The following is a 19418-nucleotide window of genomic DNA, read 5'->3' on the forward strand; positions in this document are numbered from 1 at the left end:
CCTTGTATGTCTATATTTTGTGATTTTCATAAATCATTATTATTAGTTATCCTTTATGCTTGTCACTTTGTTTGGCAAATATCTAACCAAACAGTATTAAAACGTGCCTATCAACACTGTATTTAATCATTTAATCTAGCAAATTTGGACATATGAGGTTTTGGAAGGACAGAGATGATATGATAGCATTTACATGAAGCAAGTAATAGATGAACTTATTTTTATTGTTTGTTCTATTCTTGCAAATTGTTTGTCTTTATGCCACCTGAACGCATTCAGTGGTTGCAGAAACTTATATTTTACAATACTGACATCTGATGGCTGTTTGAGGAACAGCATGCATTTCTGAGAAGAACTTTGATGTAAAAAAACTAAACTAAACTAAAAATGTGTTATAGACTCATGTGGAACACAAAAGAAGATATTTAGTAAAATGTTTGTGTTCATACAATTGAAGTCAATTGAAAAAAAGGGGGAAAAACAACGAAGACGTTGGGGGAACGTTTTTTTGGACGCTTTGGATAAAAGCGTCTGCTAAATGACTAAATGTAAATGTAAGTCAACGAGGGGCGATGTTGTTTGCTTGACAAGGTTCTTAAAATAACATTTCATGTTTTGGAGGAAAAAGAAAGTCACAGGTTTTTGGTCGCCCAAAGATGCTCTGAGTTTCTCATGAACCCCCTTCCTATTGAAAATAGTTCACCTCAAAGCTCTCGTTTCTAGGCTTTGTGTACAGTATTGGTGTTGATCTAAGCTGTTTTTTTCTTGCACTTCCTGGATGGAGCACATCTGTTGAGGCTGCTATCAGAGGCACAGATCTGTGATGGAGATCTCACAGGAACAATTTCAGCTGATGACTAACAGGCAGACAGCTGCAGTGTGTGTTTGATCACGTAAGTCCAGGAACACAGATTCAGAGCTGCGTCTGTGTGGTGTGAAACACTGTAGCATTAGGTCAACGCTCTTTATTATTTTATTCAGAGCTATGAAGGAATAGTAAGTGTGCACGATAAATGGACAACATCATGCATTGTATCACACATTTCAATAATAATTCATATTCAATAATATAATAAAACAACGTTATTGCTTTGTGATTTGTTGCCAGACACTTATAGACACATACAGCTACGGAGTAAAGTTAAGACCCTTTCAAATTATTTTCAGAAAACTGGAGAAACAGGTGAAAAGAAAAGATGTTGTGTATTTGTTCAGACCGCAAATACTGCAAGTTTATTTTCACTTTTAGGCAATGAAACAGTCATATTTGTACACATATTTAGGAAAAGTAAAACTTTTATGCCTGGATATTTATCACATTGTCCCATTGCTGTTGGATGATTTTGTTACTCCTGAGGTTTGATTTTGTTGAGATTCAACAGGCACTCGACTGGAATGATCACAATGCATCTAGAAATGAAGATTAAATACAAATTTGGAAAGGTTTCTTTTCGGTTTTTTTCACGGCTGTATACATATATTTTCACCGTCTGCGTATAGTTGCTGACATTGTTTTCTTAACACTTGTTACAAGTCAGGCATGTTGGGTTCTGTTTTATTACAAACACACACACACACACACACAGATTGTATGATTGAACCCATAATAAACACAAACGCTTCTTATTCAGAAGGTGACAGGTTAAGAGGATATTAACACTTTTAATCACACATGATTAAATGTCAATCGCTCAGAATTTACATCGAATTTCATCATTATACTCATTCTACCAGGAACACTTATCTGTGTCTGTACATTACAGTTTGCAACCCTCATAAAGATTTCGATATCAAAAGGTTTCTTATTCTCAAAAGTGAGTTGAATAGAAGAGATATACGATTTCGATAAAAGTGTATTTAATGCAATTGACATAATTCACATTCACATAAAATGCTAATAGTACAATCACAGGTCACTAACCTGAAACACTTTTAAGAAAGAGAATAAATATAAGTACTCTTAGATTAGTAAATTAGTAGTTTATAACAATAGTTAGGTGTTTATCAAAGAGTGTTAGAAAACTACAGTCTATTAATGTCATTTATGTCTATTTGGCCATGATAGAGTATGAAAAATGATTTTGGTAGTCATGACGACAGACCACTAGTCATCTTAGTGCTAAATAGCTAAGCAACTTTACACAATGTAAAATATTTAGACCGCCCTGTCTGATTTCCTGTTCTTTCTGATTCATCTCTTACATGAAAAACTAAAAGTTTATTGCAGATCGGGTTGCTTCTGCTACCGTGAATCCAAACGCCAGAAAATCATCCCGAGTAACTGTCGCCACGTTATTGATGAGAGGTCAAATGGCGACGGTCCCCATGGCAACAGAATCTCCATTCAAAGTCACAATGATGCTCAGTGTTCCAAACAGAAGCCTCTGTGTGCCGGCCGTCGTGATGTCACTGTGATGTCATTAGCTACGTCTCGATCGCTTCTCGTTGCGCTTCCATAAACTGCTCGGTTCTTGGAAATCTCGTCTGGTGACATTAAAGTAGTCCGTCTCTTCAACATCAGCGACTGCATAGCTTTGATTCTAGAGAAACCTCTGTGGTTTCATTTGACCTGCTGTTAGTCTGCAGAAAGGAAAGAGCTGTTAGTTTACATCACAACACGAGCAATTCGATTTCATTTGAGGTTTGGCAGATGCCGATAATTGGAAAAGTCATGCAACTAAAGGACGTGTGTGTGCTGTCTTAAACCGTGTTATTAAAGTGATGGTGACAGGTCACACACACACAGAATTCTTTGAAGTTATATTTGTAAGGACTACTTGGAGACACACACACACACAGACACACACACGCACACACACACACACACCTGAGGGCATTATTAGTTTTATTGCAAAAACACACAATGTAGCCGATCAGCATGTACTGGGCACCTTTTGTCCCTACATGCACATACTGAACACGTTTTCGTTCTCTATTGCGTGTTTGTGCACAACGAGCACCTGCTGTTCAACAAATGCTCTTCACACAATTCAAGAGCATGAAACAAAAACATATGAATAGCCTGCTGAAAGATCTGTACACAATCTGCCTTCAAGGATTATTCTGGTTTATTAATAATTGAATGTATATGAACAGCAAATGTGGCCTGCTGTCCATAACCACAGGCAATCATTTTAACTTTTCTATCCGTTCATATAAGCAAATGATAAATGCATTGTTTTGATATACTTACAATAGCAATCTACATTTACAATGCACCCCATACCACACAATAGTACACTTACAACTAACACACCATTCATCTTTACTTAAAGGGACAGTTCATCATAAAATACAAATTCTGTCATCATTTATTCATCCTTGTGTCATTTAAAGTGTGACTTTCTTTCAACTGACGATATTGTTAAACCTCGAAGCTTTTTTGTGCATTCAATGGAAGTCAACGCGGGTTGTTGTTGTTTGGTTACCAACCTTCTTCAAAATATCTTCTTTTGTGTTCTGCAGAAACAAGAAAGTCACACAGGTTTGAAATGACACGAGAATGCCAATTTTTGGGGGAACTATCCCTTTAAGAAGTTTTTAGCTGGTTGGTCATCGCTGACAGTATGATGTGATCCAGACTCTCTGATGTCGTGCTGTGATGTTTTGACATCTAAAAAGTAATATCCCTCTGCTTCTATAGCAGTTTGCTTCCTCATTCACGGGTTCATTATGGGTAATCATTCAAGTCATTACAATCCTTGATCACGACCGTGTCATCGTAAGGCCTTTCATCATTCTTTCGGACGAGACAGAAAGTATGACAAAAAGGTCATTTTCTGTAAATACATTAGTTATTGTATTCTGTTCTCTGATGCACATAATCACATTGTAATACGTCACATAGAGTTGTGTTTGTAGTTTATCATCAATGTTTATTTAGGCCATGAATCTATTTGAATTGGGTTTTAGTTTTTTTTTGTTGTTTGTAAAATATGCTTCGCTTTTATGAAGTTTATGAATCTGTTTAGTTGATGATGGGTCTTTTTTTTAGATAAACATCAAATTGACTGTAGTTCCTAAATCTGCTTGTAGTTCATGAATCTGTTTGTAGTCAATAATCAATCTGATTGGTTAACGATGTATTTATTTGTAGATAAACACAAATTTGGCTGTAGTTCATGAATTTGTTTGTAGATTATGAATCTGTTTTGGTTCATTATAAATCTCTTTAGTTAATGATGAATCTAATTTGTAGATAAATATGAAATTGTTTGTATGTCATAAATCCGCTTGTAGTTTATGAGTTTAGTTATTTGTTAATTCATTCGTAGTTGATCACAAATCTGTTTAGTTAATGATTAATCTACTGTAAAAAATAAATGTTGTCTCAACTAAAAAAAAATAAGTTACCTGGCCACCTTATAATTCAAAGTCAAATAAAAAATACTGGATTTTGCATCAAGTTAATTGCCTTAACTCATATTATAAAAATTTAACTTGATATATTAATAGTTGGATTAATTAAAATTTTAAGGCAGCCCAAATAAAAAACATTTTTAATTGAAACAACAAAAAACATCGTTTTTCAAATACACATGTAATTGTTTGTAGCTCATGAATTTGTATCTAATTAATAATTAATCTGTTTGTAGTTCATGAATGCACTTTGGATAAATGTGTTAAATTTGTGACATGTGGCATTATTGTGAGAATGATCTTTGCAGTTTTGTGTATGTATTATATGGTCAGATATGGGAGGTTTCTTGGCATCTAAGGCTGAGGCTAAAATGATAACAGGTCACCTTTAAGTGTTGATTTTGATTGGCTGGCAGCTACTGTGGTCAGGTCAGCGGGAAGCCCCACATACACACCTCCATAGTTCCTGCAGAACACAAACAAAACTGCTGGTTTTATACTAGCAATCGTTTTAGATTTATCGTCATGAGAAGAACATCTCACCTTCGTTTCTCATCATCTGGTGATGGTTCTTCTGTCCTGCATCAGGAGAACAACGATTCAGGATCATTTCATTTATTGTTACATCAGAGAGTTGACGTTATCTTAACGTCCGGTAACTTCTTTGGTCATTTTTGAGATGTTGGGTGACGTGATGGGGGCCTCAGGGGCTCATGTACATCACAGTTTGTTTCAACCAGCTGATTCATTCTCCTCCATGATTGAACTATGATGAAATGTGATGGAAATATGTAAGAAATAAAAAGGGACTTACACATCTTTGACTGCTTCCGCAGGACCTGTAAGAGATGGAAGAGGTCATTTCTCCATGAGATTAATCAAAACAATCCTGATGACTAGATTTTTACATTTTCTTATCCAGCTAACGAAAAAGCCCATTTAATATTAAAAATAAGAACATGTTTGGATTTATGAAAAAGGGTATTGTATGATATTGTATAAGAAAGAAAGAAGAAAGAAAGAAAGAAAGAAAGAAAGAAAGAAAGAAAGAAAGAAAGAAAGAAAGAAAGAAAGAAGAAAGAAGGAAGAAGAAAGAAGAAAGAAGAATGAAAGAAAGAAAGAAAGAAAGAAAGAAAGAAAGAAAGACAGACAGACAGACAGAAAGAAAGAAAAAACGAACGAATGAACGAACAAACGACAGACAGACAGACAGACAGACAGACAGACAGACAGATAGAGTGAGAGAGAGAGAGAGAGAGAGAGAGAGAGAGAGAGAGAGAGAGAGAGAGACAGTGAGAGAGATAGAGAGAGAAAGAGAGAAAGAGAAAGAGAAAAAGAGAAAAAGAGAGAAAGAAAAAACGAACGAATGAACGAACTAATAAACGAACAAACGACAGACAGAGAGAGAGAGAGAGAGAGAGAGAGAGAGAGAGAGAGAGAGAGAGAGAGAGAGAGAGAGAGAGAGAGAGAAAGAAAGAAACAAACAAACAAACAAACAAACACAAACAAACAAAGAAAGAAAGGAAGAAACAAAGAATGAAAGAGGAAACATTTTACATTGTTTGAAAGCGTCTTCCCTTGGATTTAAGATGTTAGATGGTCCACAATGTTGATCAAAATATAATTTTCACATTTTGATGGAAATGATAACAGGATTCTGTCAGGATACATGAACTAGGACTAAGGATACAGCATAATGTTTACTTGAATCTACAGTTTACATGTATCTCTCTCTCTCTCTGTTCTTTCAGTGTTTCTTCCAGCACTGAGTGTACAGTACAAGTCCTGCTGTTTATCACTGAATGACATCATGAACACAGAAGAGATGAACAATAATCAGGTGACCAGATCACTGCAATTCACATTATATACTGTACACAAAACACCCAAATACATACATCTAAATACATGCTACTTCAAGTTTAATGTATTACTGTTTATAACTTAACATAGCAAACGTGTCATTTAGCCCTGTATAATAAATAAACCTATATACATCAGGCTCATATTAGTACTGTAATTACAGTAAAGAAAATTGTCATGAATATATGTACATTTCTTTATTTGATTTTAAGGTAAGATGGACCAAAGGTGGACATTAGTTAGAAAACAAAACTACAAACACGTATATAAACACTTTAAGGACTCCGTTAGAACACAAACTAACCAGCACTTCTTACGTGAGCAATGCAATGAAGAAATGTCTCTTTCTTTTCTATCACTGCATTGGACACATGACAGTTTCCAGTAGTTTATACAGTAGAAACTACAGTTCTCTGGTTACAAATGTTCAGTTGTGTAATGACCCATTATTCACCCTTAAAGACAAAAAACACACTAACCTTTAATCCCCCTCACAAACACACACACACACACACACACTCATTAAAACACAGACTCTTTGTTTTGCTCTTAAAGAAACACCACCTATTATAGACTAACACACAACCAGAAAACCATTCCATTGATTTGTGTTTTTGTTTGTATGAGGCCACACAAAGAAACCAGGTCAAGCTGGGTCAAGAAAAGCATCCAAGCAACCGCACATCCACAGAGGAGATGTCCCAACATCTTTGGGAAAGAACGTAATCTCCCATTAATCTGATGTGGTACATTTCTTAATCCATAAAAGAGCAACATCTGAGAAAACAGATGTCAATCTGGGATTAAGCGACGGGGACAAACTGATGTTACTGTGAGAAGGTTTGTTCTACATCATAACTGGAGATGATTCAGCTGCTATTTCACCTCCAAAAGGATTAGAAAAATATAATTGTAGAGGGTTGATTTATTTTACACGCAAACAGAATCAGATGTATATTTACAATTAGAAACTGTGGATGTCGTTCATACACACACAATAAATAAATGACATTTATTAGAATTAGCTTTGAGAGCACGATTAATAAACATCTGTGAATCTACAACGCTCGGCTGTGCCCGGAGATTCTTCACTTCTGTGACAATAACAACATTCCTACACATCTGTCTATGGATGTTCTAGGGTTCTGCAATGACACAGAGATACAAGATCCTACGAAGGTACAAAGGAAGATGTGAGTCCTTCACAGTTTGTCCTGCCTAGAAGTCAAAGTTTCACAAGAGATGTCTTAAATGGAACTGTCAGAACATCCAGAACGGACATGGCCATTGATAAAACGGCAGCATTAAGATGTGACCCACACTTACACTCACCTCCCGCTGTTGTGCTGGTGGCTGAGGAATTTCCGCATCCCATTTTGGCATGAACACAGCTCTGTTTCTGAAGCGTGATGCTTTAAAGGAGAAGAACGAGGAGATGGATGAATTAATGAAGGACGACTCTGAGTCTGATGAGCTCTCTGGAATGCTTTTCAATGCAGCCTGGACCATTCTGCAGAGTGAGAGAGAGAGAGAGAGAGAGAGAGAGAGAGAGAGAGAGAGAGAGAGAGAGATGCACGACCCTTACACGATTCGCTGCTCTCTCTCCTCCACCCCGACAGGGTTGCCATGGAAACATGGAGGGAGGGGGCTTTGGCCTGCCTCCAGTTTCAAAGGTGCATATGTCATTGAAAAAAAGTGTGATATAAAACATGCTCATAGCGTATATAACTATATATAGTGTATATAGTCTAACTTTTGTGTGGTGTTTATTATTATCTTTTAAAACATAAAACTCTCAAATTTCCTTCGCACATATATTCAAACTGACGAGACCCAAAAGGTCATTTCAGCTCATTGATGTCAAACCTGATCTAAGCCAGATCAATGTCTATTCTGACCCAAATAGATCATAATATAAACACAGAAGTAGTCATCGCCCATCAAATATAACGCCAAACAAACACCCGTCTCTACATACAACACTCTTTTATTTCCAGGTACTTTTTTGACAGTCTGTGGTGTCTCCGGAACAAAGTGAAATTGCATGATATTTAATAGATATAACATACAAATATAAAAGCTGAATAATGTCAATGTAGTCCACGAGGCGGCTCTGTTGTGTTAAAAGTAAGTTTTACGGAAATTTGTTTTTCAACTTTATAACCATTTTAAATAAATAAAACTTTATTTATATACACAAATAGACGGCTGTTACTTTTTACGCGTTATTTATGATTTATTCAACTACATCGCCACCGTCATATTACAAACGACTACATTCTCCAGCGTTCAACTGAGGCTTTTCCGGCGTCTCTGCGCAGGTGTATGCCGGGAAGTGTAGTTCTCATTCTTTCCTTCCGTTCTCACCGTGTGCTACGTGAAAGATGCCGGCCGTACACCACAAATTGTTACTCGAAGACGCCCTGCAGGACAGTCCGCAGGTAAACGTGTATTTAATGGCACTTTTCGATCAGGTTATTTGACATGCCTCGGGAAAGTAATGATGGGGGCGAAACGTGCGTCGTATGTTGTTGACTGCAGCGCGTATGCTCGCGCATTCATCTAAATTGACAATTGCGTCACGTTGTAATAAATGAAGTTCACGTTTAGACTTTATGAGGCATCTAGTTTATATGCTCTTGCACGTGTGAGTTAGCATGTTACGTTACGTGGATTGTAGGCATTGAGACGCGTGCACGTATGTTGATCATATGTTTACAAACACGCGCGTCTGGTGCTTTAATTCGAGTGCAAATCGGTTTCGACTCTTTAAAGTTGTTAATGTTGGAAGTGAAGTGCTGTTGGCAGTGTTGTTGTGGAGAGATGGGCCTGCATGGGAAGAGTCAGATGCTGCTTAGTAGATCGGACCTCAGATCTGATTTCACCGTCTGATCTGAGACCTGAGAACGTCATGCTAACAGCAGTTCAAAGACATCCGATTAGCATTAGATACACAACATTAGCATCAGGCCTGACTCGTATAGGATCAGACAGTGTCAAGTCAACATCTGTTGAGGCATCAGACCTGATCTTAATATGACGTTAGATTTGAGACACCATATCAGATCAGGGATATCACAGTGGGACATTAGATTAGCAACAGTTCAAACATCAGACCCATCATCTTTATTCAAGACATCAGACTTTAGACTTCTAAGATATAGATCAGACACGTGTAAGCAAAGGATATGATGAACATCCGAACAGACACATCAGGATTAACCAAAACGCGAGATCTGAGTATTATATCAGATCCATCAGCTTTATTCAAAACATCAGACGTTAGACATCTAATATATAGATCAGACACCTAAGCAAAAGATATGATGAACATACAAACAGACACATCAGGATTAACCCAAACGCTAGATCTGAGTATTATATCAGATCCATCAGCTTTATTCAAAACATCAGACGTTAGACATCTAATATATAGATCAGACACCTAAGCAAAAGATATGATGAACATCCAAACAGACACATCAGGATTAACCCAAACGCTAGATCTGAGTATTATATCAGATCCATCAGCTTTATTCAAAACATCAGACGTTAGACATCTAATATATAGATCAGACACCTAAGCAAAGGATATGATGAACATCCGAACAGACACATCAGGATTAACCAAAACGTTAGATCTGAGTATTATATCAGATCCATCAGCTTTATTCAAAACATCAGACGTTAGACATCTAATATATAGATCAGACACCTAAGCAAAAGATATGATGAACATCCAAACAGACACATCAGGATTAACCCAAACGCTAGATCTGAGTATTATATCAGATCCATCAGCTTTATTCAAAACATCAGACGTTAGACATCTAATATATAGATCAGACACCTAAGCAAAGGATATGATGAACATCCGAACAGACACATCAGGATTAACCAAAACGTTAGATCTGAGTATTATATCAGATCCATCAGCTTTATTCAAAACATCAGACGTTAGACATCTAATATATAGATCAGACACCTAAGCAAAGGATATGATGAACATCCGAACAGACACATCAGGATTAACCAAAACGCTAGATCTGAGTATTATATCAGATCCATCAGCTTTATTCAAAACATCAGACGTTAGACATCTAATATATAGATCAGACACCTAAGCAAAAGATATGATGAACATACAAACAGACACATCAGGATTAACCAAAACGTTAGATCTGAGTAATATATCAGATGCACAAACATCAGATCAAATACATAATGTTCTGAACGGAGACTTCCATGATAATGACTGATGTCATTAAAACATCAAACATGGAAGTGAATTTATAAACGTTGATCATGAAGATCTGATGTGAAAGTCGGCTTTTTCGTGCGTAAATTTAAACCCCACAGCATCTGGATGTTCTTGTGATGTTTTCAGTCAACTATTAGTTTATTAGTAGTGCGTCTGTGTGATATCCCATAATGCAGTCAGTGCGCTTGAGATTATGAGTGTTGTATTGCGTAAGGTGTCCGCCCTTCAGATTGTATTGTTTGTATTAGAAACACACCCGGGGGTCGGACCTGACCTCTGACACACCTGCTGATACGCCCTGCATGCTCGAAATGACAGGGATGGTTTATTTATTAAGACGTTTACAGTGTGTGATTGTGAATACTGAATCAGGCGTGTGTTTGCCGTTCTAGACGCGGTCCCTGCTGAGCGTGTTTGAGGAGGATGCTGGGACTCTCACGAACTACACAAACCAGCTGCTCCAGTCCATGCAAAGAGTGTTTGGAGCTCAGGTACACATGCACATTCAGTGTAGAATTATTATTCTGAAGAAAACAAATGCTGTTTATAATCCAGCGTCAGGGTTGTTAATGTCCTCTGACACACACAGTTTTGCTGAGATGACATGGGCGGGGATGAATAATAATAACCAGTTACATCATACATCATCTAGTTTTTCTGCTGAATATTTAGTTTGACTGCGAAATGTCACATTTATTTAATTCATGCAGTCTTTGTATTTGTACTTTGTATTATAAATAATATATATTTTACAAACAATCAATTATTAATGTGCAAAATTAAACTGCAGTATGTCCCTGCGATTCACTATCAGTGTGTTAAGTGATAAATTGCATCAAATCCAGTGACCAAACCTGTTTCCTTTGTGTGTCTGTGTGCATTTATATGTGTGCACACCTCTGTTTGTGTGTGTTTGTCAATGTATACGTGTGTGCGCGTGTCTGTGCGCGTGTCTGTCTATGTGTGTGCGTATTTGTCTGTCTGTGTGCGTGTCTGTGTTCGTCTGTATGTGTGCGTGTCTGTGTGTGTGCATGTCTGTGTGTTCGTTTGTGTGTGCGTCTCTGTGTGTGTGTGCATCTCTGTGTGTGTGCGCGTGTCTGTGTGTGTGCATGTCTGTGTGCACGTGTGTGTGCGTGTCTGTGTGTGTGCATGTCTGTGTGTTCGTTTGTGTGTGCATGTCTGTGTGCACGTGTGTGTGCGTGTCTGTGTGTGTGCATGTCTGTGTGTGTGCGCGTGTCTGTGTGTGTGCATGTGTGTGTGTGTGTGTGTGTGTGTGCATGTCTGTGTGTGTGCGCGTGTCTGTGTGTCTGCATGTCTGTGTGTGTGCATGTCTGTGTGCACGTGTGTGTGCGTGTCTGTGTGTGTGCATGTCTGTGTGTGTGCGCGTGTCTGTGTGTGTGCATGTGTGTGTGCGTGTCTGTGTGTGTGCATGTCTGTGTGTTCGTTTGTGTGTGCGTCTCTGTGTGTGTGCGCGTGTCTGTGTGTCTGCATGTCTGTGTGTGTGCATGTCTGTGTGCACGTGTGTGCGCGTGTCTGTGTGTGTACGTGTCTGTGTGTTTGTCTATGTGTGTGTGTCTATGTGTGTGCGTGTCTGATTTCGTCTATGTATGTATGTGCATGTCTGTGTTTGTCTATGTCTGTGTGTGTTCGTCTCTGTGTGTGTGTGTGTGTGTGTGTGTGTGTGTGTGTGGCAGAATGAAATGGGGCTGGCAACAGAACAGCTTTCCAAGCAGCTCTTGGAATATGAGAAACAGGTAAATTCATCAGCAGTAATGACAGAATCTTCTGAAAGTGTGTTTGTGAATCAGTTGTGTTGTTAATGACACTGATGTCGTGGCAGGACTTTGCTCTGGCTAAAGGTGATGAAGAGGTCATCAACACTCTGCAGCACTTCGCCAAAAGCGTAGAAGAGGTGAGACAACTGCTGTGTGTGTGTGTGTGTGTGTGTGGTCAGCAGGGTCTCTCCGTTGGAATGAGTTGTTGTTTAGTCCTGTTAGAGGTGTTGTGTAGGGGGTAAGATCACCGGATCACATGACCTTCAGGAGGATCACATGACCTACAGCATCTTGGCAGAGCGATTTCCAGCTCGCTCATCTGATCATTTATTGGCTAACTGATTTATACATTCTGTACTGCTGAGTGCAGAGAAGAACACATTCTGACATCATCCTTCATTTCATCTCTCCCTCTCTGTCTTATTTGAATTCTAGTTGAACTCTCTACATGCTGAACTGGCCACTCAGATGGCAGAAAAGATGGTGTTTCCCTTGGTACAGTTCAGAGAGAAGGACCTCACAGGTACAACGAAAACGTTTGTCATCTTTCTATTTGAAAGTATCTGATTATACCAGCTCAGTGTTGTCTGTAAAGATGTTTTCATGTAAAGAGATTTGAATCTCTTGACACGTGATCAGACCTGTGATTTATTTTTGTAGAGATCGGCACGCTGAAGGAGATCTTCGGCATCGCCAGTGATGGTACAAAATACTGTGACTTTATCAGCTCTGATCATTTATTAATATTATTCATGAATTCTTGTATATATTCTCATAATGTGTTTCTCTTCAGAGCATGAAGCCGCCATGGTGAAGTACAGCCGTTTACCTAAAAAGAGAGAAAACGAAAAGGTACTTTTTCCCCCTCTTGTGGTATATTGATGCTACTCTACTTTTTAGGCAAAGTCTTTATTTATTTAATACATATTTTTGATGAAATATTAACTAAGTCCAAAGACAAACATAAGTTATAAGATATATTGACATATAAAACAATAGTAATGATTTATGTCAAATAAATCACAAAATGTGAAGAGACAAGGTGCTCATCTGACCCGACGATATGGAACCCACCAATCAGAACGCAGTAATGAGGCGTGTGTGTGTGTGTGTACAGATGAAAGCAGAAGTGGTGCGAGAGGTGGCGTATTGTCGCAGAAAGCAGCATCAGGCAGCTATGCAGTATTATTGCGCTCTGAATGCGCTGCAATACAGGAAGAGAGTGGCCATGCTCGAACCCATGCTGGGATACACACGCGCTCAGGTCAGACATCCGACCAATCACAACCACTCCTCACTGTTAACTCTTCAAACATCTGATTGGTTGAGACATGCATAGAGCTGTTGTTTCTTTATATGCGCATGTTAAATTAATTTGATGCCATGATGAACTAGATCGGATCATTTTAATAAGTACATAAAAATTTTATTTGATTGACATTGATTCACGTTCATATGCATTATGGTTAATGTTATCTGACATCCCCCAGATACATTTCTTTAAGAATGGGATTGAGCTGGTTTCTAAAAAGATGGACAGTTTTCTCACCTCAGTTTCCAACATGAATGAGAGGTAAAGATGATGCCCAAAAATCAGCAAACGTTTATAAAAGCATTTATTAAAAACGATATTATGAACTTTTCTCTCTATGTCGGCAGTATTGAGTCTCAGTTAGAGGCGGAGACGGAGGTCATGCGCTCGTCTCAGAGAGAGCTGCTCTCTGTGGATGATGTCACGTATATGCCGGATCGTGATCTAACCCCTGTGAATCGAGCGCTGGTTCAGAAAGCGGGTTATCTCAACATCAGGAAGTACGGGTCTCTCACAATACATGATTTCGGCGAGTAGCCAAACTAAATTGAACAAAAACGATGTCTGTCTCCATCTTGCAGTAAAACAGGTCTGGTGACGACGGCGTGGGATCGGTTGTTTTTCTTCACGCAGGGCGGTAATCTGATGTGTCAGCCACGGGGGGCCATCGCAGGTGGGATGGTTCTGGATTTGGACAACAGCTCTGTCATGGCCGTGGAGTGTGAAGATCGTCACTATTGCTTTCAGATCACCTCACCCAACGGCAAAACGTGTGTGAGCATGAACACGTGAAGCATTTGAGTTGTGTTTGCAGATTGTTAAGCTGATTCAGTGACCAACTAGCTTATAGTAAAACTTTGAAAGATGTTTTGTGTGAGGCACTTCCAGCGCACATTTACGACTCCTTGTTATATGCAAAAAAGAAGAAATGAATGTTAAAATTGTTTCTGTTTTCAAGGTCTTTGATTCTTCAAGCTGAGAGCAGAAAGGAATATGAGGAGGTATTCAAGACACTTCAGTGAAACGGGTTAGAAAATAATTGTGTCGAGTCAGTTCTTTATGTCTTTATCCTTTGTCTTCAAAGTGGATCTGCACTCTCAACAACATTTCAAGACAGATTTATCTGACCGACAATCCCGAGGTATCTATCTCCATCCATCCATCCATCTATCTGTCTGGCTATCATCTGTCTTTCTGTCTGTTTATCATCCGTCTGTCTATAATATGTATATCTGTCTGTCTGTCTCTCGGTCTATCATCTGTCTTTCTATCCTCTATATATCTGTCTGTCTGTCTATCATCTATATGTCTGTCTGTCTATTGTTTAGTGGTTAGAGCATGGTGCTTGCAATGCCAAGGTCATGGGTTCGATCACAAACAAATGTATAGCACAATGCAATGTCACTTTGGATAAAAGCATCTGTCAAATGCATAAATGTACAGATAGATGACAGACTTTTATCCTAAGTGACATTGCATTGTGCTATACATTTGTATCTGTGTAAGTGCAATCCCCTGTGATCGAACCCATGACCTTGGTATTGCAAGATCCATGCTTTAACCACTGAGCTACTGCAAAACAAATCTGTCTGTCTATGATCTATCTGTCTGTCTGTCTATCATCTACCTGTCTGTTTTCCATCTATCTCTGTCTGTCATCTTTCTATCTGTCTCTCTGTCATCTATCTATCTGTTTTCCATCTATCTCTGTCTGTCATCTTTCTATCTGTCTCTCTGTCATCTATCTATCTGTTTTCCATCTATCTCTGTCTGTCATCTTTTTATCTGTCTCTCTGTCATCTATCTATCTGTTTTCCATCTATCTCTGTCTGTCTTTCTATATCTGTCTGTCAGCTGTCTATTAACCCATCTGTCCATCTCTTCTACACGTAGAGCACTATTTATCAGTAATCCTGATGTGAACAGATCTCAGATCAGTGATTGTTTGTGTTGTTTTTTATAGGCTGTGGCCATCAGGTTGCATCAGACGGCTCTGCATGCAGTGACACCCATCACCAGCTTCGAGAAGAGAGCTGAAGTTTCTCCAAACCCTAACCTGTACTAAAATGATCAATCTGAGCATAACAGCCCCACTTATATTAGATCATTCTACTTAAATCTGCAATTCTGTAATGACAAAGCTTGTTTTTGTCCTCTGTAGAGCGAAACAAGGCGGTGCGGCCAGTGTTAATTCTCAGAAAGGTCCTGTAGTCTATGAGCCTGAAGATCTGATCGCTCCGGGAACTCCCATCCAGTTTGACATCGTGCTGCCCGCGTCTGAGTTTCTGGATCAGAATCGAGCCGGAGCGAGGTCAGAGGTCACTGTAGCATATCACCCTGCATCTGTTGTCACTGCTTTGATACTTTACTACACATTACAGACTAACACCAAACATAACCGGGTTTATTGTTCCCCTTTGAAATTTTATTATTACCCTTTTTAATTTTACAGTCGGTTTCACTTTTAACATCGTTTAACATTTTGTCCGTTTTTATCATTTTGTTCTGTTGACATTGTTGCTTTTATATCAGACGCACAAACCCGTTTGGTGAAACAGAAGATGACGACAGCGGATCAGATGACACGCACGGTCAGACAAGCACGTTTCAACTTGATATTCAATATTTTAGAAAAGATTTGACATTTTTGTAAAGATGGTTTCTGTACGTGCGCCTCAGATTCGCTCCTGCAGCAGGTGTTTGCTGTACGTTTCTTGGGTTCGATGGCAGTTCGTGCAGGTCACACGCAGGAAGTGATCTATGAAGCCATGAGACAGGTTCTCGCCGCACGGGCGATCCACAACATCTTCAAAACTACAGAGTCACACATGATGGTGACCAGTACCTGCATCAGGTACGTAAGACTGGACAATCGTATGGGTTTTACTAAGGCGAATCGGTGATTAAATGTGTTTTATGTTTCTGTTGACAGATTGATTGATCCACAAACTCAAGTCACCAAAATCTGCGTAAGTCATTTCATAATAATCAATTATAAAGTTACTTTTAGGCAAGTTTGTCAATATATAAACTGTTTATTTCGTTAAATAATATTCCTAACTTTAATCATAATTAATCCCCATTTAAAGCAACTTTCTTTTGAATTGTACACTTTCAAAAATAACCTGTTACCTTAAGTGTTAAAGTACATAAGCTTAGCTTTATAACAAGTTTATTTCGGGATGTTTCATTGAAACCAAATAAAATATAAATTAAAAAATTATTGGAAAAATGTGCAATACCTTGTTTAGTTTAATTAACAAAAATAAAAAGATAAATTTATCTTGTATGTGTTTATATATAAACAAATACATAATGACATCAAAATGACAAAATAATATAACTAAATTGCTAAAAATATAACAAGAATTAACATAATTAAAAATAAAACTATTTATATTTAACCAAGTATTATAACTTATGGCTAATAGTGCGTTGTTATAACTTATAAAAACAAGTTTAAATTGCTTAACTAAGTTAAAGTTGATTATGCGCAAGTATTTTACATTTAGCTAACACTTATTTGAAAAACTTGGACGGCACTTCTGTCCTCACATTTTGAGAAACCGGCTTGTGTAAACTGCACTATTCTGAAGACAGGTGACTCTGTATTGAGTTATTTCTCAGCACTGCATCTTTATCTCTGTTCTCTGTCTGTCTGTCAGTTCCAGCTGAAGGACGTGTCTCAGTTCGCAGCCCATCAGGAGAACAGCAGGCTGATGGGTTTCGTGCTGGAGGGGAGAGATTGGAGTAACGGAGGAGACGGAGAACCTTCCTTCAGCGTGTTTGTATTCGAGAGCAACACTGAAGGAGAGAAGGTGCGTCTGCAAACCCTAAACCCAGACGATGATATCTCACCATCATGATCAGAATAACCCATGGAGTTTGGGCTTTCTTTTACAGATCTGCTACACTACAAACCTGGGGAAAGAGATCTCGGAGGCCAGGAAGGTAAGAGTGCTTCAGTCATGTGAATTTGATCGGATGGAAACATTTAAGGCTATAATAGTTTAAACGTAAATCACAATTCATGTATTAGTGATGTCAGCAATATGAAGTTCATTTAGAAATGATTTTGAGAAAGTTGATTCATTTAGATGTCTCCTCTTTTGAGCATCTGTTTCATCAAACTGTGTTTGTGTATCAGGACCCCGAAGCGCTGGCCCAGCTGATGAAGTCGATGCCGCTGACAAACGATGGAAAGTTTTTACTGCTGGAAAACGAGACGGGAGACGCAGGAGATGGAGTCACACCGGATGACCTGGAGTCAGAGGCTTGATCTCAAATACACACACATCTGCTACTGTCCTCTGATCTCTAAACACCATACACGTAGTGTCATACAAAGATGTCTTCAGAAAACTATAAATATGACGCACGAGTTGTATGGGCTACTTAAGACGCTTCCATGGTTCCATTTTCATGTCTGCGGAAGAAAGTTGTAAAAGTTTCGAACGATGCGGTTAAATGAGAGATGTTTTTTAAGGTGAAGTGAAAACTTTTGCCTCTATTGCCTTGAAATATAGAATTGCAGATGTTTTGAAGCATAGGTCAGATTTCCCAAACAATTGCAACAGAAAGCAGAAATGATCAAATATTAGTGCAACTCGGTGTTGTGGATTTGGGAAGGTTAAGGAGACTCGACACTTTTTAAACACTAACTATACTTGTTTACGTTTAACCAAAAAGGTACAGATTGCAGCTTGTATTGAACCCTAATATGAAATATTATTTACTCTTCGGGTTAGTTTCTTTCACAATGTCACAGGGTGTCAGCTACAAGCGTTTGGTCGTAGGAAAGAGAAAATGTACATTCCATTCACATCTACTTCATCATTCCACTATCATCACAGCTTTCAGAGAACACATGAACCTGCTCTGAATCCCACTTTACATACTCATCATCCCTGTGTAGTATTCCAGATTACTGCAGAACTCACTGGATGCTGAAAAGGGGGCAAGATGAATCTTATTTTTCAAGGAGATTTAGAATGTGGGCTGAATGAAGTTTTATTAATGTAGGGTACTGCTATATACGAATGCTTGTGTTAAAAAGCAAATAGCATGTAGGAAACAGGGTCTGTGTATTGATGCAATTTTATATCTTGGTGTTTGAATGACAAAACAATATGCACTTTCTATTGTCATCGACGCATGTGCTTGTAAAGTTTGTAAACTGGGATTCAGTCTAAATAATTCCACTTTCCTTCTCATGTTTTTTTAAACACTACATTGAAATCCGACCGCTTTTCTTAGTAAGTAAATACATTTTAAGCCTAAATACAGTGGAGAGAATGGAAACATAGAATCTATAGATCATTATATAACAACTACTGTGTTAGTTGTGTATTATAATCTATTTTGTGGACGACGTAATCATTTTCAATCACTGTGTAATCTCACTTACAGTAGCTTTTCAGATCACTACATTTTAGTTAATTTATAACATTAGTTTTTTGCTCTGAAGGGCGTTTTCTCAGTATTTTATCTGAATGCTGCATCGAGCACACACACACACACACACCGAAGGATACTGTTCAATCATCAAGTTTCTTAAAGTGGTTTACAGTGAGTTGAACTGTTGTTTACATACTAAGCTGATGGAGAGAGCTTTAAAAAGCAAACGTGATCTCAACATGTAACTCGAAATATATCTCTGTCCGTTTAACCTGCGATGAGCTAAAGCATGTAATGCTGAAAAATAAAACCGGTAACTATTAACGTACGAGCAGCGGTTATGTTTCTGCCCATGTAACATTGTACCTGTCTGTCTTTTCAGTATGTAAAACTTTAATAAAGCTTTGTGTCCATTTCTGATTCCCTCTCAGAGTCGTGACAAATCTCACAT

General features: G+C 38.3%; 2 protein-coding genes across 2 annotated transcripts; one reads left to right on the forward strand and one right to left on the reverse strand.

Annotated features, from left to right (window-relative positions):
- Window positions 1-1644: 1644 nt before the first annotated feature.
- On the reverse strand, window positions 1645-7734 carry c25h12orf75 (chromosome 25 C12orf75 homolog). Its single transcript, XM_079450623.1, has 5 exons — window positions 7555-7734; window positions 5174-5198; window positions 4903-4938; window positions 4746-4825; window positions 1645-2580 (listed from the first exon to the last, which is right to left on the reverse strand). Exons 1-5 carry the CDS (start codon window positions 7595-7597, stop codon window positions 2576-2578), a joined length of 189 nt encoding a protein of 62 aa, XP_079306749.1. The 5' UTR covers window positions 7598-7734; the 3' UTR covers window positions 1645-2575.
- A 783-nt stretch (window positions 7735-8517) lies between these two features.
- appl2 (adaptor protein, phosphotyrosine interaction, PH domain and leucine zipper containing 2) lies at window positions 8518-19386 on the forward strand. Its single transcript, XM_079449707.1, has 21 exons — window positions 8518-8663; window positions 10876-10974; window positions 12178-12237; window positions 12324-12395; window positions 12694-12781; window positions 12919-12960; window positions 13052-13110; window positions 13376-13522; window positions 13749-13831; window positions 13918-14070; window positions 14152-14340; window positions 14529-14571; window positions 14655-14711; window positions 15534-15628; window positions 15732-15881; window positions 16103-16161; window positions 16250-16424; window positions 16503-16539; window positions 17236-17388; window positions 17474-17521; window positions 17718-19386. The coding sequence occupies exons 1-21, from the start codon at window positions 8607-8609 to the stop codon at window positions 17847-17849; spliced, it is 1998 nt and encodes a 665-aa protein (XP_079305833.1). The 5' UTR covers window positions 8518-8606; the 3' UTR covers window positions 17850-19386.
- The last annotated feature ends 32 nt before the right edge of the window (window positions 19387-19418 follow it).

Source organism: Barbatula barbatula (assembly GCF_947034865.1).
Source record: "Barbatula barbatula genome assembly, chromosome: 25".
NCBI classification, from domain to species: Eukaryota; Metazoa; Chordata; class Actinopteri; order Cypriniformes; family Nemacheilidae; genus Barbatula; species Barbatula barbatula.